General features: G+C 40.7%; 1 protein-coding gene and 1 long non-coding RNA gene across 2 annotated transcripts; both read right to left on the minus strand.

The window, feature by feature from the left end:
• Window positions 1–13,381: 13,381 nt before the first annotated feature.
• On the minus strand, window positions 13,382–14,088 carry LOC117184063 (uncharacterized). Its single transcript, XR_004469241.1, has 2 exons — window positions 13,556–14,088; window positions 13,382–13,461 (listed from the first exon to the last, which is right to left on the minus strand). It is a non-coding gene; the product is annotated as an uncharacterized lncRNA (long non-coding RNA).
• Window positions 14,089–15,876: 1,788 nt separating this feature from the next.
• LOC4817878 (uncharacterized) lies at window positions 15,877–16,613 on the minus strand. The gene is made up of 2 exons (XM_033380692.1): window positions 16,366–16,613; window positions 15,877–16,335 (listed from the first exon to the last, which is right to left on the minus strand). The coding sequence occupies exons 1-2, from the start codon at window positions 16,578–16,580 to the stop codon at window positions 15,963–15,965; spliced, it is 588 nt and encodes a 195-aa protein (XP_033236583.1). The 5' UTR covers window positions 16,581–16,613; the 3' UTR covers window positions 15,877–15,962.
• Window positions 16,614–27,659: the final 11,046 nt, after the last annotated feature.

Genomic DNA, 27,659 nt, shown 5'->3' on the forward strand with positions numbered 1-27,659 from the left:
GGTCCCGGACAGATACCGGCCTCCTCCAGACTCTCCCCTCCACTCCCCCTCCACTCCTCTCCCCTCTCGCTGGAAGGCGTTGCCAAGACGCATAACAATGAAAACGTTTAAGCCGACTAACGAGCGAACCGAACGGTGTGCTGTAATCTTTTCTACCGATGAATCTGTTTTTTCCATATTTTATTTCGGTCTGGCCGACTGGTGGGAGGCGCCTTGAATGAAGTTTAACAAATTAATATTAAATTACGTGCCAAATTGGCAGACAACGAAACGAAACGAGACTCAAGTCCCGTAAAAACCACATCAAAGGCAACTCCTGGATGCCACTGGATTTCTATGCAAAGAGATTTCTTTCGGGTTAACAGAATGAGAATGAGAGCACCCATATGCCATGGCAACGGAAGTGAAAATTAGACATTCAAAGGGCTTTGAGGGGTTACGTTTTAGGGTTTTTTTTTTTACTGTCTCGTTCCTTCAAATAAATGTATATAAATTGCTCCATTGGCGCCGCATAGTCATCAGCGATTTAGCACACGTTTTTCTGACGCTCTGACGCTCCTGCTGTTGCTGTCTGCCTTTCACTACAAATTTTTATTCATTTCTTTTCTTTGTTTTTTTTTTTTTTTAATGGCATCCTTTTTAGGGTTTTATGGTCTTTGGTCTGTCGGCCAATAACGGACTGTGTGGCTGCGTGCACTTTGAAATTGATTAAAGTGAAAGGCAAAAGGGTATCCGCTTCTTAATAGCAGTGCTCTTGGGGCGCTTTTTTTTGTGCAATTAGCTGTCATTCATCAGAAATGTGACAACTTAATTGGCACTTGGGGAAAAGTTGGAGGGGAGATCTATAGAGATCTAAGAAGGGACGAAACATGGCTTTGAACATGAAATGCGAGCAAATCTTAAGAGACTCTTTCCTATTGTCTAATAAACCTTAAATAACTATTTGTAGACATGAAAACTACACTCAAAGAAAAACACAACCATGTCTCAATGAAATAATTGGATTATACAAAGAAATTACTTTGATTGAACATAAATTTATTAATATTTAGTATTATATAAAATATTTAATTTAAATATGAAATAAATTCATTTTAAATATGAAATAAATTTATTTTAAATACGAAATATATTTATTTTAATTATGAAACATTATTATTTTAAATATTAAATATATTTATGTTATATTGAAAAATAATTTATTTTAAATATGAATAATATTTCTTTTAAATATAAAATAAATTCATTTTAAATATGAAATAAATTCATTTTAAATATGAAATAAATTTATTTTAAATACGAAATATATTTATTTTAAATATGAAACATTTTTATTTTAAATATGAAATATATTTATGTTACAAAGGAAAAATATTTTAAATAAAACATATTTATGTTATATATGAAAAATAATTTAATTTAAATATGAAATGTATTTATTTTAACTATGAAATCTTATTTCATTTAATTTTCATGCATTTTATTTCATTTTCATTTAAATATGAAAAATAATTAATTTTATATGAAAAATATTTATTTCAAATATGAGAAAGAATTTCAACTCTTAAAGAAAATCTGGATGGTAGATAAAATTACATTCATTTTAAAATCCAAAAGTAAATATCAAAATTCTAAGGCCCCTTTCTCTGCGATTAAGTATGATTTATTGAAGACACCTCCTCTGTCTCCAACCATTGACGGGTTTTCTACCGCATATGGTCACGTACAACCCCACAAGCGAACCCCACAGCCCCAGCCCCAGCCCCACCCTCCCGTCTGTGGTGGTAGAAATAGTTGTGCTGCTGATGTTAATAAAATCTAATATGCTTAGCCACAAAATGGTTGTTCTGGGTCTTGTAATTATGCACCTTAATTTCCCTCTGCCCCCCCACACCCACTCCCAGTCGCAGTCCCACTCCCCGCAACGCTTAACTAATTATCTATGCAGCTGGTGTTGGGTAAAATAGGGGGGGATTTCGTGTAGAGATTGGAGCTCTGTCTCTTTACCTGCCACAGAGCTACTTATGGAAATAGCTGTGCAGCACCGCCGAGCACAAGACTATGGAAATTTTCATTTTATTGGCGCCCGCAAGCGTCGTCCTACCTCATCAACAGAAGACACAGTCGGGCATACACAAAATCCGATAAGTAATTGTCAACGTACTTTGGCGCCTTCCACTCCTCGAACTCCCACTCCCACTCCTACACCTACCTCTTTCTCTTTCTCTCCATGTCTTGGCAGCTCTAACCATTTGTATTTATATTAATTAAGCGTCGTTGAGTTGTCTTCCTGTTGCTGTTGGCTCTGGCTTTCCCCCAGAACCAACCCCAGCCCCAACCCCAACTCCAACCCCAATACCAATCCCATCGACAATGTTGTTATCTGTTCAGCTGTCGTCGTCGTCGTCGTTGCCGTCGTGCTGTGTGGCTTGTTTTACAAGTCGGATGGGGCTTACGGGGGGTTATAGACTCCTCTAAAGCTTGGGCAGACATTTTAATTGCTTGAAATTGATGATAATTAAGCCGATCTACATATTTGTACTTTCGGAATTTCTCTGTGTGTGTGTGTGCGTGTGTGTGTGGGTTTTGCTATTGTTAGCCCGAAATGAGTTTTGTGCTGCTTCAGCCATCAATTATGTATCATCGATTATGCATAAGCAAAATGAGTTTATTTTCAGTTTATACAATATGTACAATTTGATTAGCTTATGGAACCCAATGTTCAAGAGATTACCAAGGGGTTCTCTGTTCAAAAGTTCACTGAAATCGATTGTGTTGTGTTGTGTTGTCTTTGTGTGTGTGTGTGGGGGGGTTTCGAGTATTACTTGTGTGTACTTGTGGGGTTTTAGCGCTAATTACATTTCATCCGGATATTTAGTACACACAGAACTGCATTTAAGCCGCCATAGGGCTGCCAGAAGCCATAGGAAATAATTAGAAACAAGCGGCTTCTATGGTCTATAATTTGGCCAATACTTTCGCATCGGATGGTATACAATTTATCAACTTTCTCAAGGAGATACACTCAGACCTGGGACCTGGGACCCGGGGTAATAGTTACAACCTTCAATTAAAAGTCAATTAGGTTGCCGCCTGTCTGTTGCCATAGGAAGGATACGGCTGGACGAGTGGATGGCTCTCGTCTCTCGTCTCATGTGAAACACTTTTGTGGCAGCTGTCGAAAACCACACGTTGCTAATTGTCGGTTGCAGTCAGTTTCGAATTTATAGTACATATATGTATTTGATTAGTGCCTTTACCCCGGAGCGAAGGGCGATTAAAAAATAAAAAAAAAGAACAAACCTTTTTGCACCTTGCCAATGTCAAGCGATGATGATGTTGAAATGTTAAAGGTGGTCTACAGATAGGCGAAGGTTGGATACCCTTTAAAGAGTGGAATAAAACGAGAGAAAAAAGGCAGAGTAACAAGATAAAATGTTAAATTAAATATTCCCCTTTTTAAGGCAGAGTAAAAAGATAAAATATTAAATTAAATATTCCCTTCTTCCCTTCTTAAATTCAAAAAAATAGTGAAATTAAATAGAATTTAATTATATATATTTTTAATATTTTAATTTAACATTAATATATTATATTAGATTTTAAAAAATATATATATTTAATGTAAATTGGTATGCATTAAAATGTACTTTTTATTGATCTTAAAATCTTATAAAAGAACTTTGAAATGTACTAATGGAGGTTCTTAGGAAAATCGACCGAGGAGCACTGCTGCATAAATCGAGAATTTACGCTATTTATTATTAAATGCATAATCTGTTATGGGTCCCATCTTATCTTTTCAAATGCAGGACAAACCCCTCCACATAATCAGCATACCCTTACCAAAACTGACTACGAACGAATTGCCTCAACAACAAGAGTGTGAACACATTTGCCCTGACCCGAGGGCGTGGAATGACAAGGATGTGTGGGCAACAGGAAGTGGTAACTACTAAATAAGTAGGTCCCAGCAGTGGGTGTGACGACCAGAGGGAAACCGACGACCAAAAACCAAACCAAACCGAACGGAACGTAACGGAAGGCAACAGGAACGGGAAAGGGAAGGGGAAGGGATCTTGACCAGGCAGTGAAGCGCATGTGACAAAAGTAGGATGAGCTGTGGAAATGCCACAGTGGCAGTATACTTTTTTCGTTCGTTTCGGGGAGGGCCGACATGTACCGCCCTATGCTCGTAGAATGTCTGGCATATACGAGAAGGACTTCTGTTGGGTGTCGCTGTCAGCTTACCCAGCCGGGCTTCCACATGTCTCTCCCTAGCCCTATCTGTGTCCCGTGTGTCTGTGCCGTGGATGGTTGGGTTTAATTTTGTTTTCGGGTTAAGTAAGTGAATAAGTATGCGCTAAAATTCAGTCAACCGCATTAAGTATTTAAGCACTCAGCACACGCTCAACCGACAAACTTACACTGAAAGGTATCGTATCGCATTCACATTCACATTCACATTCACATTCACATTGCCTTGCATCGCGCCCATCTGTTCTTCAGAGGCCGTCGTCAGTGCCGCCACTGCCGCCTTGGTAGAATCGCTTGGCTGGCGTTTTTCCACAACACTGCATACACTTTGAGGTAGCTTTTCCGCTAATGAACGCATTAGGCAAAAAGGCGACGACATTGCCACACAGAGGAATATAGAGAGGCTGAAAGCGAGACAGAGGGGAATCTACCTTGTTGGCGGCTTAGTTCCTGCAATGGTTGGGATATTTTATTAAGTACTTAACATGCCGCTTTCTTTGCCAGGCACATTTAGGTTCTACTCTCCACCACGTTGCTGGCCGACAATTAGAGACATGCTACAGTTATGTGTGGACCGGTGGGTACGCTGAATTACACAACGTTTGAGGTTAAGCGGATTTTGTAATTATCCGCGAGGTAGAAAGGCATCCAGGTACTCGTAAATGAAAGAGCCATGGGTAGGCTTAAACCCCAGCTGGTGTGTGTGTCTGAGCCGGTGAGTACAGGCCTGCTTAACTCTTGATGTGTCGATCGCATCAAGTAATTTGCAATTTGCCAGCTGCTGGCTAGAGAATGGGGATTAAAGTCGTGGAATTGTTTAAAGTATCGGGATTTTTTTTTATTGTGGGTAGAAAATGCATTTCCTTAAGCCATCTTGAAAGTTTCCATTAGCCAACACTGTTCTAGAATTAATTTTAGTGTAAATATATATATATCTGGATTTTTTAATCTTAATTTTAATAGACTTCAGCTCAAATATTATTGTCCATATTAAATCATGAACTGTAGATGCAAAATAATCAACAAAAGTAATCATTATGCACTTAAAGCTTACCAACACTGTTTTTTTTTGCTGGATTTTATGAGCATTGCGGCTTACAGCACATTTAGGAGTATTTGTGCTGTTTTCTTTGAGTTAGTTTTGTTTTTCTATTGACCAACACCTTTTTTCTGCTCTGACCAACACCTTTTTTCTGCTCTTACCAACACTAATTTACAAATTAAGCTTCAGTTGTCGATCATAGTCATCTTCCCCCCCCTTCAAGTGTGGCCTTAAGTTATTCAATTGTGGTCCAAACCTATGGAATGGTTCGAGACGGTTTATCTTATCATCTTGCAACATTGTATATATACAACAGTGTTGTTCCCCCTACTCTTTGCTTTATGCAACATTGTTTTATGTATTTCTCAGCTCTCCATCTCTCCCTCTCTCTGTACTACCTATAATTTTCCCTCCTGCATTGCGGATGGAAACGCTTTAAGCAGACACCACTACGGCACTACGGCACACCGGCATTCCGGCCCTCCGGCCCTCCGGCACTCTGGCACTCAACGCGAACCCTCCAGTTAAGTCATTAACGTGCGCCACCACTCGTGCATGGTTATGATTTCCAGAAATTACAACTACTAATTGTCATAAAAAGGCATTAAACACATTACCATTTATTAAATCAGTCAGGGAAGCGTGTGCCTCCTCCGCAACGCTCTCCTCTGCCGAGTGCATTTCGTTTTAATTATGCCACGTAGGGAGCCTCGATTGGGGGGGTGTGGAGGGCGCCGCCAAGTGTTCTGAATTTCCACGAAAATTTCATGTAATCATTGGTGGGGTTGTTTGCCGCTTCGTGGCATAATATTTTTTATTAATAAATGTATGCAGTTTCGGCGCCAGACAATGACCCAGCCCCCTCCTCGCTCACCTTTACCCCTCATTTCAATTTCGACTTGCAGCAGACAGCAAAATGTGTCAAGGCGATGCACGTGATAAGAGACTAGTTATGAGGCACTCCCTCCTTGGGGGAGGGGGGCGGGGCTGTACGTGTCTACTCGTTATCTTCTTCCTTTTGGGATTTTTTTCAGTGTCGTTTCATATTTTTATGGCTTCGTGGAAAGGCGCACCAGCTCATAAAATTTTTATAAACGCACACAAATTTGTATGTAATTACAATAAAAACCCATAAAATATATCATAAAAAAATCCAAAAACGAACCATCTCCCAGGAAGCCGAAAGAGCAAAAAAAAAAATTTCTAACTAAATTTATTATTATGACACAATTTTTATGTTCCTTACGTTTACTTCTTTTTTTTTCTTTTTCTTTATTTTTTTGTCGTGTGTCGTCGCGTGGGTGCCACTCCAGAGTTTTTGGTTAATTTATGGGTTGAGTTTTATTACATGTGATTTGTTTATGTGGCAATTTCGGCAAGAGCTAGCCAACAAATATAACAATATATAAAAGAAATAAGTCCCGATAAGGCCATCTCGAAGGTGTGCGCGTGTAGCGCCAGATTTCCTGTCCACGATTTTATTTGATATCTTGGCTTATGATTGAAATATTTGTCTGCAGGCCATACAAATGAGGGACTGTGATGGGTGTTCCCCTTGAGCTCTAGAGGAATATCTAAGAAGTGGTTAAAGTGGAAGAAAAGTGGTATTGGAGTGGTGGCAGGGTCATCAATCAAAACGAAGTTGGAATTAATATACTAAAAAAAAAAAAAAAAAAAAAAAAAAAAAAAAATTGAACCTTTAAAAATATAGAGTAGGATAAAAATATAGCACTAAAGTTTTAATTAAATTAAATTGAAAGAAGCTGCAAAAAGAAGCTCTTGTAGACTTTTTTACATTTAATTACAATATAATACAATCCCAATTTTCTCTAGTTTCCTAGATAGACTGCTGCTCTGATTGTGTAGACTTTTCAACCCCTCTATATATATATTTAAATATATACCCCCTCATCTAATATCTGAACATCCTTCCTCTTTGACAATTCCTTTCAAGTCGAGCATTTGATATGTTGAGATCATAATAAATTGTTGACATTTTTCCACGGATGCAGGGCCCCTGGGCTCTTGCCCTTCGGTAACGCCTCCTGTTTTGTGGAAAAATAAAATACATCTGTCGCTGTCGTGGCAGCCACAGGCCACAGCCATAGACAGAGACTCACTGGGCGGCTGCTGACAAACTGGCAACCATATGAGAGCAATAATGGATTGGGTGTCCAGAGCAAATCCCACAGAGACAGAGAGGGAGAACGTGCATCTTTTCCTTTTACGCTCGAACTGCAGGCAAAATGTGTGGGCAATAAATTATAAATTCGTTTGACTTCTGCTGCTGCCTCCTGCTGACAGAGGGGGTAGAGTCGTTGTGTGTGTGTGTGTGTGTGTGTGTCCCTTGTCCACTGTCCAGCCGTTATCCTTGACCGCCACCCTCGCATTTGTAAGCGTGTCCATGGCACCTATGCCGGCATATACCCCGGAGTGGTGTGGTGCATGTCTTTGGTCTTTGTCTGTGTTTGCCCAACCATAATTCACCATGACAAGCCAAAAAACCATTAGTAAAGGCAATAAAAATGACAATAGAAGTCAATTTCCATATTGTGTGTGTTCCAGTTTTCGTTACGGATTTTCTATTGTCCTTTCGGTTGCACTTTTCCAGCTGTAGCCGAAACAATTAATGAGCATGTTCCATAAAATTGAACAATATTCAAAGTTGCCTTTGCCTATGGCACCCATTAAATGTGTCACATAAATCATACCGCAAAGCGTTTCAAGATATTAAGGCAATCATCAACATCATCCTCAGCCACAAGAGGCATGCCCCTAGCGTTTCCGGTTCGGGGGTATAAACAATTACACAGTGGAGGGAAAACTTCCGGTTCTGGGGGGGAAAAACGTATTGCAAATTCTGATCAAATTATGGTGAGTATTTTTATTATCAACAGGAAACGAAACAAAAATCATGAATAGAGCAATTAAATGTTTTTATGGGAATTTATTTTTGCATTTTTATGTGGGAGGTATATTGTTGGAAAGTCAGAAGTATTTACGGCAAAAAGTTGTATACAAATTAAACTAATTTCAATAAAAATTATTGCCTAAAACGTATATTTTTTAGCAAAGAAAAACTTAAGGGTTTCCATATTAAAGATCACGTTTAGTGGCACAGAATTTCCCAGGGGTTTATATTCTCTAGGAAAAAACGACCATAACTATGTCAATTCTGTGTACAAAAATAAATATGCTAAAAACAAATTCCATTGAAAATTAAAACTGTCATATTTTTGAAATGCTGTGTGTCATGTTTATTTGCTGTCATCCCCAAGACATTTGTACTATATTTATATATATCTCTGAGTTGAGTTGAGTTTCGTTTGAGTTAAGTTTTTCGAAAGAGTTTTGCCCTCACAGACCAAAAATAGCGCCAGGCCATGGAACATTTAGAATATATAAAGGCGGGCATCCCCCCAGTATAAGAACTTTTATGGGCTCTTTGGGCGGAGGGGGGGAGACTGTGTGAGGAGATTTAATATTGTTTATGAGGCATCCATCCAGTCAAAGCGAAAGGAATTAAAATGTGCAACGATGTGAAGGAGGAGGCTTTCGAATACCATAAATTATGGCATTTAGTGTGAAAAATGTTGAAATAAATTATTCTCCCAAGAAAAACACTTTGGGTTTTCCAGCGAGAAGATTAACCAAATGAAAGTTTTGGCTGGAAATTGTATCATAAATAAAAAATATAATTTTTGTATTATTAATTTTTATGGCCTGGACCCTTGGAGTGGGGAAATTAGTCAAGGTGGATTTTGGAAGACAGTTGATAAAACTAATTATCATATTTATGGGGTCTTTCTGTCGGGGTGGCTTTTGTCATAGAAAAGGGGAGTATATGTGTTTGTGGCTAATGAAAGTTAATTGCTGGAATTACAGGTAATATTATGGGTTTGGTAGAGGTGCTAGGAGCCTGTCACACTTAGGTCGGGTTCCGGCCCGCTTGGGATCTTCCCTTTGCTGCGTTATGAGACTTAATGACAGCAATTATCGCAGCCAGATGGTCTTGCCAAGTTAGCGATCTTCCTGGAGAGCCCTGGACAGGAGCAGAACAGGTGTTCCAATGTCTCCTCCTCTTCCTAGTCTCTGCAGCTACGGCAGTCTCTTAGACAATGTCCTGTGAGAAACCTATGACTGCGCTCCACCTTTTTCTGCCCAGTTTGCAGAGCTCAGAGGTGCATTTCCTATCTATAGGTAGGCCATGTTTGCCGAGTTCTGCGACAACGTGGCACTAATGGCCACATATCGTCTATTAGTCGAAGGGGGATTGTAGAAGGGGGCTGTAGTACCCGTGCCCTCAATATCCTAGTGGCCCGGGACCCATATAAGGCTAATAGAAAAGTACTGAGCCATCTCTTGAAGAGATCTGCGGTGACGCAGTTCGAGGAAATCGCATTTAGCGATAACTGCTTGAAGGCAGTTCAGCACTTCCCTGATTGCCAGGACTTCCACTTGGAAGACTCTACAATGATCTGGGAGCCTGAAGAAGTGCCTTATGTCCAGCTGTTCAGAGAAGATTCCTCCACCGACCTTGTGGTCCAACCTAGAACCATCCGTAAAGATGTTTATGGTTTAATGATGATTTCCTAACAAAATGTGAACCTGAAAACCTGCTGGATTTATATTAATTGTAATAAATTAGCCCCCCTTCAACTTGAGGCCTCTCGCCTATAACTTATACCTAAATCTTCTTCACAAAAACCTGTGACTTTCTCCTTGTGGAACACAGAATCTGTTGCTTATTACCAGCCTGCCTGCTTTCATAGAAACTAAGTCAGGGTCAAGCATAAACTTCATAAACATGTTAATAAAACTGTCCTGACTCCGTGAGATATCTTTGTATGGCTGCAGAGCAAACCAATGCCAGGACCAGGATCAGAATCAGGTCCGAGGACCTTTTGTGACTTGCATACACAATGAGTGGGCGGACGGAAAGTAAAGCGAAATGCAGTTCGGTCATAAATTCAGAGTTCTTCGCGTACAGTATCGTGTATCGTTCAATAATAGGTGACAATAAAAATTTATTGCATTTTGACCACCATGAAATCATCGTTAGGCATTGACAGGGCTTGGTCCTTGTCCGCCCACACTCGATAATATCCAAGGGGATGTGCAGCGGGGCACAAAAAGGTCAATAGAAACACCACAGGACATGAGACAGGGACAGCGGACAGCGGACAGGAGACAGCGGACAGGAGACAGCGGACAGCGGACAGCGACTAGGTGAAGGTTTTTCCCTGTCAGAACTTGACTCTGGGCTCTGCCTTTTTCGCCTTTCTTTAGAGGGCTGTCAAAGACGATCCATAGTACACCCGGCTCTCGTTTGTCACATTTAACAGATTTGTTATCCTGTCGAGTTAATGTCGTGCACACACATGTCCCAGCCGTCGCAGGGACGACCCTCCTGTACTCCTGTCGTTTCGTAAGAAATACTCGACAGGGACCTTGAAGGGGGACCTGGCCTGCCCTGGCCTGGCAATAAAAACAAAAGATTGATGGCATTGGGCACACGTTCGATTTGTTTTCCTGTTGCTCCGGCGTGTTCCTTCCCTTCTCAACGCTGGGGTTTTGTCCTTGTGCCTTTTAGTGCTTTGTAATGTCTTAACATTTGACACATCACTTGGATTTTCATTCCATCCATGGCATTCATCCGTATCCGCATCCGCATCCCGCATCCCTCATCCCTCATCCTCCCACTCCATTGCCATCTCGACCATTGCCATCCATCCACTAAGGATATTGCTCGTTAGTTAGGGTTTCTAATAAATTTGTGCAACACATTTCTTTGCTTTCCTTGCCTTTCCTGCTTTTCGGGACTTCTTTCGGGGTTCGGGCTACGGTCTACGGGGTTCTCGCCACCATCCTCTGTCGTCGCTTGTTACATTTTTATTTGATAACATATTGCATTTGCCCTTTTCTTGAAATCTTTTTCCTTTTCCCCAGTTTCGTCTTCTTTGTTTTTGGCTTTCCTCTCTAAAATATTGGATGATGGCAGCAACTGGAGGGCCGGGCAGGGACCATCGTCTGGAGCACTGGCCCAGCGTGATTTATGGCGTCTGTGCTGGTCATTCAACTGCATTTGATTTAGGTTGTAAATCGTTGTATATTGCGCCCCTACCAGCTTCCAGCTTCCTGCTTATGTTTTCTCCTTCGCTAATGAATTTATTGCTATTTTTGTGTATGGCCCGAAATTGAAAAATATATGATTTACAACTGTGTGGGCTTTCAAAATTGTACTCAAAATTTGTTTGTGATTAAAGCAATTTAAATTATTGATTGGTAGAAGTATTCCACTACCAATTCGAATCAGACACGTGTCGCGGGATTTTAAAACAAAGACAAGAGAGTTTTTTGGTAGTGGGTGGCTTTTGAAAGTGGCTTCAGGCTATTTGTAAGTTCTACTTGAAAGGCCACAAGTACACAGCATTCGAATGGTTCAAAAGCCAGGTTCATTCGTTCCTTCTAGCTAACAATAATGATCCATCGAATATGATCCTACTTTATGACTCAGCATGAACACATTTCACACTGTGAATGCCACAGAATCTGTTGATTTGAAATAACACAAACTATTCCCTACCCACATTAAACCCCCTATCATTCTCTACACATTCCCAGCATTTCCATGATAAATCCCTAGCCGCCTGCCTGGCTAGTGTCATCCGCTAGGAACCCCTCTCTCTGCCAAAGACAATAAATCTAGTAGATAGATTTCCACCAAGTCACTCAGCGATCATTAGTTTCTTTATATTTCCTGAACTTGACTCAATTTTTCACAAATTTTTGTTGTTTTTTTTCGGTTGTTGTTGTTGCGGTCATCAGAGAAGGTGTGAGTCATCTATGACAGGCGGAACTTACGGCCGAGGAGGAGTAAAAGCGAAAGTGATAAACGACAGAGGAAGAAGAGAAATGCCAAAGAGCCACACTTGGACGTGAGCACACAAATAACACTTAACACAATAGCAAACAAACTTTTCGACTAATGACAGTCCAAGTAGCAAACAATTTATCGAATGCCAGAAAAGGAGCAGCCAGCCAGCAGCCACCCAGGCTACACACACTCTCTCCCACAGAGAGTTCCTTTTGCCAAGTCATTAATCTTGTTTCGCTTTGGTCGATAGAGAGAGAGAGGCAGAGGCAGAGTGAGTGTGGAAGTCAGCAGGAGTTCCCAATACCAATTCCCGACCATGTCGTCGTTATCCTTTCAAGCGTGAACACATGCGATTACGTCTTCGGTGTGTGTGTCCTTGTTGCCAGTTTCCGCATTTTCCTGCGCCAGGCGGCTGCCATGATTAAGTGCCATTTTGAAAAGTACTAAAATCCTGTTGGTCATGGCCTCTCCATGGACCTCTCCACCTCGCCTCGCACCTCGCCGCCCTGGCAATGTCAAAGTGTCAATGATATATGTTATACGCTTCGATAAGACGCCCATTCAACCATCCACCCATCCACCCGTTCAGCCGCCCCCAAGACAGACGGCTACCCTGGAAAGGTGGGTTCTCTTCTCTCCACAAAATATGTTGCACGTGAACAAAAGCCTGGCTGGTGGAATCACTGCACGTTCACACAATAACATAATAGTTGGTCATATATATTGTTGATTTTCCACTTCCGAAACACCCAATCACCCCCCATCCCCCGATCCGTGGCAGTGGTAATTTTTCTTACATTTTCGTTCCTGTGTGAAATATTATTTGCCCATGACATAGCACTGTTTCCGTACACACACTTTTGGCAACTTGGAACATTTTAAATCTTCTCAGAATTTTAAATATATTTTTGTTAGACAATAAATTTACTTTGGCACCTGTTTTATTCCTTTTCTTTTTATTTGCTTAATTCTGAGAATTTTTATACAGCCGATTGATTAGCTTATTGAATTTTACCTTGTTTTTCCTTTTGTTTTTTGAGAATCGATTTGTGGCTTTTATTTAATACAATTTATCAATGAATGATTGAATGGTTATCGGCTTGAGCGTTTTGTAATCACTTAAGCGATATCAATCAGAGTCAGGTGTCTCGATTTCAGTGCATAAATTACGAAATATATTGAAATATTTATCAATTATCTTTTGGAAGTAGATTTTAAAGTATGAATCATGGTTTTTGGGGGTATTTCGTAAAGCTCTTTTGATTGAGTGCTTAATGGAATATGTCTGGGAAAGTGAAGGTTTTAATTAGATCATTTATCTTGGAGATATCTTATTGAGGGTAGGCTTAAATTCGCCCTGAAATATACCCTGTAATTACCCTAAGAGTATGAACATTCATTGCCGAATAATTTATTCTATCCATTCCTTCAGTAATTGCCTTTCGTGTTTCTCTCATGCATATCCGAAATTTTGTAGTTCCCCTTTCTGGAGCAAACGATCTCTGTCGATCTTCAGCCAAAAGCAAAAAAAAATCTCTCAAGTAGGCGCGAAATTGATCGTAAACAGTCCGCGTTCCCACCCATTCCCAACACTTTCCAAGTACTCAGGCCAACAGGCGAGGCAAAGAGACTGATCTGATCGGATTGGATTGGATTGGATCGGATGGGATGGGCCAGATTGGGCCGAAAAGATCCCCAAGAGAGTGCGAAAGAAAAGGCAACCGAACCGGAAAAAATCAAAGGCAAAACAATGATCAAAGCTGTCATTACAGATCGAGGGGCGGTCTTTGATCTTGCACCGCAATGTGGCATACAACACAGTCGGTGAGGGAATGTGGGAATGGGTTTTTTTCGGGTTTTGCCTAGGATTTTATGTTTTGTTTTTTATTTGATTTTCACTTTGTTCTATCAATCAGCGCCTACTACTTTGCGACGCAGACCGCGCAGCATGGAGGATCGGTTTTTTTTTTTTTGGTAGGGGGTTATAAAATGATTTCGAGAAGAGTCGCTGTCGGTGTCGGTGTGCGTGTGTTTTTCTTACTTTTCACGTAATAAAAACACATTAACAACAACAGCAACAACACGTTAATTTCGTTTAAAAATAAAATAGACGAAATAATTACTGCTGCCCCTGCCCCCCGCCTCCGCCCCCGCTCCCATCGATCCGCTTGGTCGGGGAAAATCGCATTTGATGGATGACTTTGGGGTAGAGGAAGTCGTCTCTTCGCGCGTCTATTGAGCAAGTTGTCGGATGGTTTTTGCTGGATGTAATTTCGTTTGGTATTTCGGTTTTGTTGTACATTAAAGCATTTTGTGGATTTCCTGGAATTTATGCGGAATTTATCTTTTGTTTTTCCTTTTTCTTTTTCTTTTTCTTTAGGTTTTCATCGTTGATTCCCCATTTTGTTCGCTTGTGATTGATCTTTGACTTTGGCGATCTGCCGACATCGGCATTTGATTTAACGTGTAAATAGTTTGTAATGATATGGGGGTGTGGGATATGTCTAAGGCGATTGACTGGAACAGGCTGAGATATCTCAACTCATTGCCCGCCAATTGGCTATGGAATTGGCTGGATAACGGAGGAGTTTCAGAGTAACGTTGGCTAGTTACCAAAGCTCGTCGATGGGTAGTATTTTAGGAGGCTTATCTGCATATGAAAGTGTGAAAGTTTTTGGATATGACACCATTTTTTAAATGATGCCTTGATTCAATCGAACCAAAATACAAAACCATAGGCAAAACCTCAGCCTGGCTCATCACCGCCTTATCAGGTCTCATCAGGGGGGTCTTTGCGGTGTTCTGTGTCCAACTCTGCCTCAATTGAAGAATCGCTAACGCGGAGGATCGCTACAGTTCTCGAAGGTCGAAACCTATCGCATCACCTCTGCTCTCAGGACTCCAAAAGCCCGTAGAATATTGCCCATGAGGAAGAGAAGGCAAGCGCTGCCTTCTAAGGGCAATGATCATCGGTTTCCTGAATAACAGAATTGCTTATGCCGTTCATTGGGATCCCAAAAAGATTGTTTTCGATTTTACTTAAATAAAGTATACTTATTCCAAGCAAGAACCCTCTCTTTCTTAAGATTTAGAAGCTTTTGTTGGCATTTCAATAATTTCTATTTGTATCCAGTCTAGAGACCACAAAACAGCTGCAAATCTTTTTTCGAACAAACCACAAAAATGTTTTTAGGGACAGAGAGAAGGCAGGGCCTTAACGAAGAAATTTATGGCATTTAGAAACCCCTTTCTCCGACGCACTCGGGCTACAAAATTAGATGGCAACCAGAAGTTTTTCTAATAAAAATCACGTAAACTGTCGCCTTAATTTCAAATGAATCGAAACGATTCCACACTCCACTTCAACTTGGGCACGATTCTGTGTGCCTCTGAACCATAAATAATGGAGGTAGACCCCAGCCAGCACTCTATTCTGAGAACCCTTTCGATAGACAACGAAAGAAGGGGCCGGGGTCGGGGTCGGTGCAGGGGACTATCAATTCATGAACATAAACCAGAAACCACAAAGAAATCACACAATGGAAATTTATGTAATGCCTTCGCAGAAGCAGAACCAGTGACAGATTGAAAGGGATCTCTCCACCATTCCCATCTTGATCCACCGATCCACCACCCGTTGGCTACTGTGGCCCGAGGCCCGAAGCCCGGAGAAATGCCATACTCAAGTGTAACAAATTTGAAGTGCTTCTGTTGTTAACACGTCTAATAAATCACAAAATTTGTCCAAACAGAGGTGAAAATTTCATTGTCTCTTTTGTTTTTTGTCTAGAAATCTGTAACGCGTCCCTTGCGCTCCCAGTCGCCATAGCGTGTGGGCTCTGGTCCCGCCGGTCCACCGACTTCTCCGGTATGTGGATTGGTATTGTTGGGCCACGGCACCAGGGGATCTTTCTCGTGGGCCGGATGTGGTGCACCTTTCGGCAGGCACGTCACGGGCGCCTCCGATCGTAGCTTTTCCCGGAACTTCAGATATCGTTCGCTCAGCTTGGATTCGTCGGGTTTGGGCAGTGGCTCCTCTTTCTCTTTATGGAGGGATTGTTGCACTTCATTCATGGTGAGGATTGGTTGCTTTAGCGCCTGTCCTTTGAGGATTGGTTGCTTTAGCGCCTGACCTTTGAGGATTGGTTGGTTTAGCTCCCGCTCTTTAAGGATTGGTTGGTTTAGCTCCTGATTTTTGGGTGGAGGTTGCTTCAGCTCCATCTCTCCCTTGACTGCTTCCTTCAGCTCCATCTCTCCCTTGACTGCTTCCTTTAGCTCCATCTCTCCATTTTTTGGCTCTTTCAACTCCTTGACTGCTCCATTCTTCGTTTCGGTTTGGGGAATGAGGCCCAAACGACGTCGGTTCACCAATTGCCCCGCAAGACCACGGAAAAGGCGCAACATTCTGCAATTTAGTTTATTTTTTCTGTTTACAGAATTATTTTTTGATTAATTGTGGGGACGAGAAATATTTTTAAATGATATCGTGGAAAAATCATTGAAGCATAGATCAAAACTAGATCTTTGTCTAAAAAATAGGATTGAAAAGCATTGAAAGTCCCCAAAAGGTTATCCAAACCGAGAAACTGATGGGATAAAAGGGCTCTATTCTTGAAGAATATTACGAAATTTGAAGTAGATCAAGTCCAGGTCTTAAAGAACCTAAAAATGTGGAAATATTATTTTCTTTGAAATCTAATAAATATATCTTTATTTAATTTGAATTTTACTCGTATTGGGTGAGTCGGTTTTGTCTTTAAAGCTTGCCGCCTAGTAAAAGATACAAAATATAATATATAATTAATTATTTTAAATATAATTTAGTTGTATTTTCTCTCAATCCGTTTTTAGTGCGCGACTACGACTATTTGAAGACTGTACCAAAGAACCAAAGCAACTCTCCATTGATCCATGGGTAAGTCTATACAGATTTCAGTCTTCAACAAATAAAATACCACCAATCATTGCCAACAATTTAAAATCCAATTAGTTCTCTTTACTCCAAAGTAATGGGCATTCAAAGAGTTATCTCTCTCTCTGCCAAAGGGTATAGCAGATCTGAAAAGATCCTTGCTAATGCCTGTCTCATTTCACAGTGCATTAGATCCACTTGAGTGGATCCACTGACACGATATATACAAACATCGTGTCCAAACACAATTTGACATGGCTCTGGGCCACTGACAGGGCAGATCAAATGTCTGTCTTTCGAGGGGGGACGGGGGGAAACCCAAAGCCAGACCCAACTCGAATGGGCACTTCCAAAAGCCGTTCAAGCAGTGCCAAACCAGAGACTACGACTGACTGAATGACTGACAAGAGTGACAGAGTCTAATGACTTTGAAGGAGCAGCAGCTGCGATAGAGATAAACTTCCGGAAACGAGTAGCCTGTCGGTGGCAGTTAGACTCAACTCTGTCTCCGGGGCTGCTGTCAAGTGTGTGGCAGCGGCTCGGGTTTCCCCCCCTCAGGGCTTGCTCTGCTTTCATTAACAATTAAAAGCCAGAGTCGGAGCCTCGCTGGCTTGGCTTCATCTGGAGAACATGCTCTGATCGTGTCATTCAAACATGAGTTGATTTCGCGCCCCAGACACCTCCAGTACCTACTCGTCGTGGATCGTGGATCGTGCATCGGTTCAACTTCAAAGCATTTTAAATATGGCTTGTGCAGAGAATCATCATCATCATCATCATGATCAGCAGCAGCAGCATTCTTCAGAAGATCCCCTTGTCACTGGGGGTTTCTTTTCTGCAAATTTGTTCTGCTATCCAAACATCCCACTCGGAAATCGGTTGTGGCTGTGACTGTGGCTCCACATTCAAAGTGCCGGCTCCTCGCGGCTGTCAGGCGGAGATTTGCCTTGCATTCATTCCATGCCCCATCGTTGCGGTCGGTTGCCCCCAATCCCCCAATCCCAATCCCGATGCCCGAGACTCTTAATTCGCTCTCTACTCTCTGTCTTTATCTGTCAGCTGGCACTGCCAGTTCTCCTGGGTCTCTCCCTCTCTCTCGCGGAATTGAAATTGTTGCCTTAACGTCGGCATGACAATAATCTCGCAAATCTGTTTAAATTAAGCGAGACAAATGTTCCATTCTGGCCTCACGGACGACTCCACCATCAACGAGTATGTGGCCAAGGCAACCGCCAGACAATTCATACCTCGGACCAGTCCCTGTTCCAGTCTCTGTCCCTGTCCCTGTCGCAGGTTCCAGGCCATCACCTCCTCCTCCTCCTCTTCTGCTGCTGCTGCTGCTCTGGCTTGTTATTGGAGGACAAAGCGTTGGTCTGCCATCTTCATATGGATTTATCTTTGGCTTGGTACCGCGAAAATTTTGCTTTATTGCCAGAAAAGAAAAAACAAGTTATGCAAGAAAATTTTATGATCTTAAATTCTAGAATTATTTAGAAGAATTTCTTGAAGTTTAAGTTGATGTGGAATATTATATTTATGATATATTTCGCATAATAAAAAGGTAAATTGTAACCTTCCTCCTTTCCTTTTTTTAGTCTTTCACATATTTTATTGCCCCATCCATTTTCAATCTTAAATATAATTCTTTCTCGGGTTTCAGTTAAAATTTTAATTTCCTTAAAATACCAAAAATATACGATAAATAATGCACATTAAAATTAAATGAAAATATCGTGCGTAAAGGTCTTTGATCAGCCGTCAAGTGGTTTTGATCGATTTCCACAATAATAAAAATCCACCGACAACTTGTCGATAATCAAAAAAATCTCTCCCTATCTCTCCCTCTCTCTCTCTCTCTCTCTCTCTATTTCGCCGGGATGCTGCTGTTTTTGTGGTTCTGGGGGCATCAATCACAATGAAAAAATTGCCTGCCCCGCTGTCCGAATGATCTGGCATTTCAGATCAGATCGCGCCCACCCATAAATTTGTTTGATCCTTTCCCCCCCCCCCCCCTGTGTGTGTGTGTGTGTTTTACGGAAGAATCGAACATTTTCACACAGTAATAAAAATCTCAAACATGTTTGTAAAGTTGTTAGTGCTGCTGCCTTTTTTATTTTTTTTTTTGGTTGATTGTAGGCGGTAGCAGAACATATAAATTAACATTTTGACTGCCAACTGGCGCGGCAAATGATCAAAGACACACTGTGCCGTCATCGTCATCATCGTCGTCGTCATCATCATCGGGGGCACACAGGGAACAGCCCGGGAACAGGCATCAGGCATTAGGCATCAGGCATCAGGGAAACAGCGGCAACAGCGCGAACATCATTCCACGTTTACGATCCATCAACACGAGCCATCAAATTGTATACAAACAAACGCAACAAAGATCAAAAGCCATGTTACCTCCACACACAGATGCACAGAATCTGTGCCGATGGCGATGCCTCTGCCTTTGCCCTCTCCCTCTGACTCGTTTCGATTTTCTTTATTTTCTTGGGAATACCCTTTTGAAGGGTTAGGGTATTATGATATAAATTAAAGGTTTGAAACGCAGGAAAATGGGGGTTTTTAAGAGAAGAAATTGCCTTCTGTGGGAATACAGATATGGTATATAAAATGCCTATAAAAGATCCTTTCTATTAGCTAGATTTCAAATCTTTCTTCTGAAATAAATATATGTATGTATTTGGAGTATTGAAGAGTCCAACAATGAATATTCTTGATATATTTTGCCAAATATATATATTTATCTCTATTTTTACGTTAAAAAATATATATCCCAAGACAAGTTTTTTACAAGAAAAACCTTTTAAATGCCATCAAAGGACTGAACCCTTTATGTATCTTGAGCCTTAAGGGTGCTTCTATCTATAAAGATCCTTTCTATCAGCTGGATTTCAAGACGTGTGTGTTTTAGGAATATATTTATACAGAGTATTGGAGCCCAAGAATGACTATTCTTTATATATCTTTCCATAAATTTATTTATCTATATTTATATATATTTATGTTAAAAAAGATATGTCCTAAGACAAGTTTTTTACAAGAAAAACTTTTTAATCTATGTATTTCCCATTGACACGTTGAGCCTTAAAGTTATATATTTGGCTCTACCTATAAAGATCCTTTCTAATAGCTGGATTTCAAGTCGTCTGTGTTTTAAGAATATATTTATTCGGAATACTGAAGTCGGAGTACTAAAGAATGACTATTCTTCATATATTTTTACATTAATTTATGTTTATCTATATTTTTCCTTTAAAAAAGATGGATCCCAAGACAGTTTTTTATTAGAAAAACTTTTAAAATGCAATTTAAATCGAATCGACTGAATCTTCTATGTATCTCCTATTGAAACATTGAGCCCTTAAGGGTATCTATTGCTTCTACCTTAATTTGTGTTTTCTTTCAAATTCATTAAAGATCTGGTGGTTGCTGTGGTTCAGTCGCCTTTCAACAACGCCTTTGCAACGCTGAAGAGACCGATCTGCCTGCTGCAGCCAGCAGTCCAGAGAGCAAATGCTCTTTCCCCCCACCCGCCTCCCTAAAGAGATCTCGGTACGCATGCTCTCACCTAATTATGTGCCGACGAGAGAGAGTTGGAGGAGCTATAATTCCCATTTCTCATCTGTTTCCGTACGTGTGTGTGGGAGAAACTATACGCGGATGAGTATATGCCGGAGGAGTATTTCTTCTTGCCGCTTGGCAGATCATCATAATGATAATAATACAGATGCCAACGATGATTATGATGATGGGTTTCGTGTGGGTGGGATGGGAATTCGTATATACGGGAGATGGCGCTAATAAATGAGGCAACGATTGAATACGTTTATGGTTGAATGTTTTGAAAGATTCATTTTTGAGATGAAATATTTGGTGAATTTATCATTCGGTAAGGTCTATAGATTGTTTGCAAAAACGATGGAATGGAGCTTAAAAAATAACCATAAATGAAATGAAATTTTAGAAAATAAAATTAAAGCTTAAAATATAAAGATGTACTTTGAAAAGAAGTTTTAAGCGTATCCTTAAAAATTTTAAATTTTATATTGATTATATTATAAAAGAGATGGATATTATAGAGATATTTGCTTTATAATTACCAACTTTTAAAATTCATTAATGATAACTCAAGACCTCTACCGAAAGTCTGAATGAAGATCATATTTCCAAAGATCAAACCAAAGCATAAACTCATCGATTTCCAACCATAAATCGTAACAAAATCACCCAAAATAAAACCGAAAACTAGTTCCAACAAACACTACTGAAAAACCAGAACATCCAAAAAAAGAAAATGAAAGGCCGAATGTCGAATGGCGAATAGTCGATTGTCATAACACCATTAGCCATATCAAATGTCAGAGCATCGTCAGAAAGCTGTAAATTTATATGTTGCCCATTTCCGGGGACTACTATGGAGAATTTTTCAGATTTAATGCTTGTGAACGGCATGTCAAATTCAATTTGAAACCCCTAAAAGGCGAGAGAACGCACCACCACACCGCATCGCCATCAGGCAGGCCGGCAGGCAGGCAGGCAGGGAGCGACCCCAATAAAGTGCAATTAGCCAGATTTATGATTATCCCTGTTATGCACATATAATTTTTAGGCAATTTCATATACGGTCTGGTTTTGGTCTGGTTTCGTCTGATCCGTAGCACGTACGCAATGCCCAATGCCCGAGACACGACACGGGATATGGCAAAGACCCGGAACGAGAATTTATAACACCAAAAGCAAACAACAAAGAAGACAAATCGCTTTATTCACGGCCGCCGCAAAAACCACCCTCCAGACACCCCATACACCCCAGACACCCCTTACACCCTTTTGCCACGAAGCGTCGTCTTTGTTTTCCGATTTTCCTGGACTGCAGAAATCCATATATAGATTGTAGGAGGGAGGAAGGAACGAAGGAAGGAAGGACGGAAGGTAGAGCACATGCCCATGGGTCTGTTCGGCCCTGCCCTCAACCGGAGGCATATAAAATCAAATTGAAATCTGTTTGAAATTCGATATCATCCATGGACACTCTGCACGCACTCTCCTCAATCACGGTATGATGTGTGGGTTCTCGAAGGGAGTTGGTTCGCCTTTATTATAGGTTTGGTTTGGTTAGCTCTTGAGGCACACCCTCTAGGGTTTCAATAACCCAAAAGGTGTTGATACTCGTAGTTTTCCAAGGGGGTTTTTTTTTTGCTGAGAATCGAAACAAATTAAAGTGAGGCTGTTAGGAAGGGTAGCGACAGGAAGACCACAAAAGGGAGGGGTTGGAGATCGATACGAAATGGTTAAGGAAGTCTGAAGAAGAAAAAAGGAATAACTTACTTTTCGGTCAAAAAAATTCAACAAAAAATACACAGAAGAAGTTAAGGAGCGATAGGAAATGGTTAAGGGAATCTATTCAGATGAACTACTCTTAAGGACACCCTCTAAAAATATTAAATCAAGAGCTATTTTGCTTTGTAATAATTTAAGATCAATCTTTTAGAAATGTACTAACAAATACACAGTCTTTAAAATAAGTTAAGGAGCGATAGGAAATGGTAAAGGGATTCTGTAAAAAAAAAGGGAATAACTTACTTTTCTATCAACAAAATGCAGCAACAAATACACAGTCTTTGGAAGAAGTTAAAGAACGATAGGAAATGGTTAAAGGAATCTATTAAGAAGAACTACTCCCAAGGACACCATCTAAAAATATTAAATCAAGAACTATTTTTCTTTGTAATAATTTAAGATCAATCTTTTAGAGATTTACCAACAAATACACAGTCCTTGGAAGAAGTTAAGGAGCGATAGGAAATGATTATTGGACTCTATAACGAAGAACTACTTTTAAAGAAACCCTCTAAGACTATTAAATTATGTACCTTTAGAGTTTTGAGAATATTTTTATCTCGAAATCCCACCCACATTTTGAATATATTACCATATTAACCAAGAAAATATTCCTCCTCAGGTGTTATCCTTTCCTCTTATCCTCTGCGCACATATGTACGTACGAATAGCCCTCGGGTGGTTTATGGTCAACCCCTGTTTAACCCCTTGAACACCAGTTTGCCTTTTTTTTGGTTGTTCCTTGGATGGTTTCCTCCGGATGGTGATGATAAGTACCTTTCGGGTGGCAGTTGTTTTTGTTTGTACATGTTATTAATTTCGCGTAAAAGAGGGCGAGATTTTTGCTCGCTCAACTCGAAAAAGGGGCCCAGAGAGCTGTCAATGTCACTATGGGGTGGATGGATGGATGGATTTCGGAGAGGGGAGGCTGCTGAACCCATGGCCAAAGGGGGTGCTATGTGTAGCGGGCGTGTGCTGTCAAATTTGACAAATGTTGACAAATGGTTGGAAAATAATATATCATAAGAACGCAACTCCCTCACACTCCCAGTCCTGGAATATTTATATATTATTTGCCTTCATTAGTGGCATGTAACCCGAGGCGTACAACCATTTCGCACTTGTTGTAGCCTCTCGATGCTTTTTGCATAGGTCTCACCTCGTCTCGTCTCTGCTCGTCTCGTCCTTCATTGTTGTCCTGTCAAATCAATCATTGTCTCTGGTTCTGGTTCTCTACCTTTTCCTCTTCTTTTTTTTCGCACACTTGGATTTTGCCTTTGTTATTGACATAAAGCCCTGAGCCATAATTTTTCATTGCATCGCACACGCATGACATTAATTTTGGTTGACAGTTTTCTTTTATTTCATTTTGCTTTTGTACTTATTTTTCCCATGTCCTTCGTTTGCCTGTCATCACGCATTTACATGTGTCACCCGAGAGACCTCTGCTGTCCCGTCTGGGAGGGAGGGCGATGGGATGAGAGGGATTTTTGGTCATCCAAGGGGTGCGATGCGGATTTTGTGGTTTCTGTCAAATTTTTGTGCATTTTTGCAAAAGAGTTTTTCCCTAATTGAACTTGTCGTTTTTCATATCCCCAAAAGTATTTATTCTGTTTTTCCCCATCATCTTTTTCTTGTTCTATATTTGTTATTTGTATTTCTGTTTTCTGTTGTGCATTTTGAATGAATTATGAACGTGACATTTTGTGTCAGTTTGACATGGGTATTGGTTGGGTTTTGTTTTTGCACATGAGAACGGAAGAGCTTAATATTTAAAATGTAATTGGTAGATGAAATGTGTGTGTGTTTGATCTAAACAAAACTGTCTCTTGGGGGAACAAAAACAGTCTTTGAATTTGTTTAATTGAAATATGCATACAATTTGTTTGTTTTTTACTTGGGAATTGTATTTTGAGTACAACCAAAAAATATAAAATATCAAGATATTGCTTTAGGAACAAAGGGGATTTCAATTGTACGGGGACGGGGGGACGCTTGGACTTCTCTTTTGAGATATCTGTAACCCCTGACCGCGCCTTGGGCAGCTGAGTCGGTCCCAAAATCCAAGAACAATATACACAGACGTTGACGTGACGCAGACTTGATTTTCAGTTCGAAAAATCCAACAACAAATATAAAACAAGGTACCAAGAAAGCAAAAACAAAATATAGATCCTATTCGTCCTGGGCATCTGAGTCGAAAGCAATCGAAGAACAATTTCCACATCTTTTGTTGAGGCGCAGATGAAGGAGCCCTAAAATCGGTCCCCTTTGTCTTGGGCAGCTGAGTCGATGCCAGAATCCAACAACAATATACACAGGCTTTGGCAAAGCGCTGAAAATACTTCATTTTCGATCCAAAAAATCCAACAACCACTACACAGTCCTTGGGGAAGCCCAAAAATCGGTCCCAAAAAAGCAAAAATAAAATTTTAGACCCTCTTTTTCTCGCTCGAGCATTGCCACCTGTTTCAACTCGTTGCAGTTGATGGGCATTAATTATGGCACAGAACTTGAAGTGCATATAAATATCTTAACGAGCCCGCCTTGTTACAGACAGACAGAGAGATACATTCAGACTCTCAGATGCCTATGTATCTATCGAGAGAGATAGACAGAGACACGAGACACCTGAGATATGGCAGGTCTTTTGGTCGAAACGAAACGAAACAAAATAAAATGAAATGACGGCATCCGACAGGCGACATGCATAATTTACAAGATTAACGATTCGAAAATTGATTTCAATGCCACTAAAAATGTCGAAAATAATCTCAGATACATAAAAAGTTGTAAGGTTTTTATTTTCTTGAGGTTTTTATTTATTACCGGGCGGGGTTGGGGTGTGTCCGCTAAGTAGTGAGTGGAAATGGGACACCATTTAAGTCATTTAAATTTTATAGTGAAATAATTTGTATGGCCCCAGGTACTTAAGGGACTTTTCAAAGTTGGAAGTTGTGTTTCGGGGCGTTATAGGGTTTCACTTTAATGGCTTTATAACAACTTCCAGTCGCGACTTCTATGGCTTTCTCTAATTTTGTATTATTTTACGAGGGAAGGCATCGACGCCTGTCTTTCGTAATTGTCGCTTCCAGATTTGATTTGTCCTCCTTTTGTGAGTATGAAATGTATTCCTTCGAGACTAGAGAAACTGTCGTTTTCTCGTTGGCTTTTATCTTTGCTTTGATTCCCATACCGTCTCGTCTCGTCTCGACTCGTCTCGTCTCTCTTGTGTGTGTCAAAGTTTATATTTTTATTTGTTTCGACAGTAAACTTGATGTGTTTATGACACATCTTGACAGTAAGTAGCAGCCGCTGCTGTTGCCGGCTTCTGTCAGTCACTTGACCTTTTTTTTTTCATTCTCTTTTTATTGGATTCCGTTGTACATCTCGGGGGCTAAGCGTCCACTTATGATGTGATCTCTTGCGGCGAGGGTGAATGGGCACAAAGATATAACTTGTTTGCCCCCAAATGATTGATAGTTGGATTGGCTTGAGTTCGAACTAGAGAAGAGAAGAGAAAGAGTAACGAGTGAGGGAATGAATGGAAGAGGAATCCAATACTATGGATTTCTAGTTGACTCTTCAATGGTACAGGTTTTTTTTAGGGTGGCTTTTGAGCTGGCTCTAGGTGTTTCTTTATCCAGGTCTTTGTCCTTTCAACTGTATGGATATGCATATTGAAAGAAACATATATCTTTCAGGAATATATAATAAAAGTCCTACAAATTGTATCTAATCTAATTATCCCTCTAGCATCAGGGCCACATGAGAACCTCCACGTTAAAGCTCCTTAAAGCCCTAGCCTAAAAGCCAATCAATAAATGTGTGAAGCATGTCAAAAGTCGAGCAATTGAAGCGCCTCAAAATCCACTCCGACATATGGGATGAAAGACAGCTAAAGTTGAACAATATTTTTTTGTGGTGGTTGGTGGAAAAAGAAAAAAAAACAAAACCTCAAGAAAATGAAAGCCGCAAAATTGAAAAATACATCAAAAGTTGTGTCTGCGGCATAAAACCTAAAAAGAAAACGTAGGAAAGGAAAAAAAAAATAAAAACACAAGGAACACAAATCGAAACGTGGCGATACGACACGATACAGGGGAGGGAATACGAAGGAACATATTCAATAACGAGAGATGTCAAAAAGCCATCATAAACAGATGACATTTCCCATATTGAGTGGCGAAAGTAAAATTTAATAATAATACGACAACGACAGCAGCGGCATCGACATCGGCCAAGTCAAAGTTGGACGAGGAGAGGGCGTTATGCGAGACGTTATGTGGTGGGATTTGGGGGAGACCTCCTCTTCTACAAGGCGGCAGTCGGCAGGCGGCAACACGTCAACAACGAAAATTGACACGCCGACATAAACACTCGCACATGTTGTGTTGTGATGTCGTCGTGGCTCGTCGACGAGAAGCGAGAAGCGAGTAGCGAGGTTCGAGGTTCGAGGTTCGTGGCTCTGGAGGCGCCTCACCTCGTCTCGCCCCTGCCTGCTGCCTGCTGCCGTTTGGAATGTATGGCAAAAATGTCAATATGTTGTTCGGGGCTGTCAGGCCTGTCATGTCATGCAGCAGTGGCAGTGGCAGTGGCACCACCGAAACGTATCTTAGTTTCAGAACAGTGCCGTGCCGTGCCGTGCCCCCATGCCACCTATCATCTCGTTTCCCTCACTCACGCATGAATGTTTGTGGCACATAATTGAAAGCTAGCTAAATTAATTTCAATGCAAAAGGCGCCAACCTCGGAACCGGTTCGTACATCCACCCACACACTCCAGTCCTTCCACTCCTCTATCTCTCTCTCGCTCTCTCTTTAGCATGCGGTGGGTGCCAACAACTGACTTTTCACACATGACTGGCTGACTGACTGAATGACTTTGACTGGCAGCTCGTTAACCGAAGCTTCCACTTAGTTAACTGATAGTTAGCATAGGTTAGCGCGTAAACATTCTGTGCACCACGTACTCAGCGAAAAGAATGGGGTATATTGTATCTGTAAGAGGTGGAGATCGAATTTAACTAATATATGATATGGTGTATATGGTCTAATAGTTAGTTTTGCATTCGATATTCCCTACTTGTATGGGGAACAGATATTCGTTGAACATATGGAAAAATCTGATTAATGTAGAGCTGAAAAATGTTCAAATGACGGTAAGAGATAGCAAAGATATCATGGCAGTCCTTCTACAGGAAAAACTCAATCGCATTAAG

The sequence above is a fragment of the Drosophila pseudoobscura genome, chromosome 4 (genome assembly GCF_009870125.1).
Source record: "Drosophila pseudoobscura strain MV-25-SWS-2005 chromosome 4, UCI_Dpse_MV25, whole genome shotgun sequence".
Lineage (NCBI taxonomy): Eukaryota > Metazoa > Arthropoda > Insecta > Diptera > Drosophilidae > Drosophila > Drosophila pseudoobscura.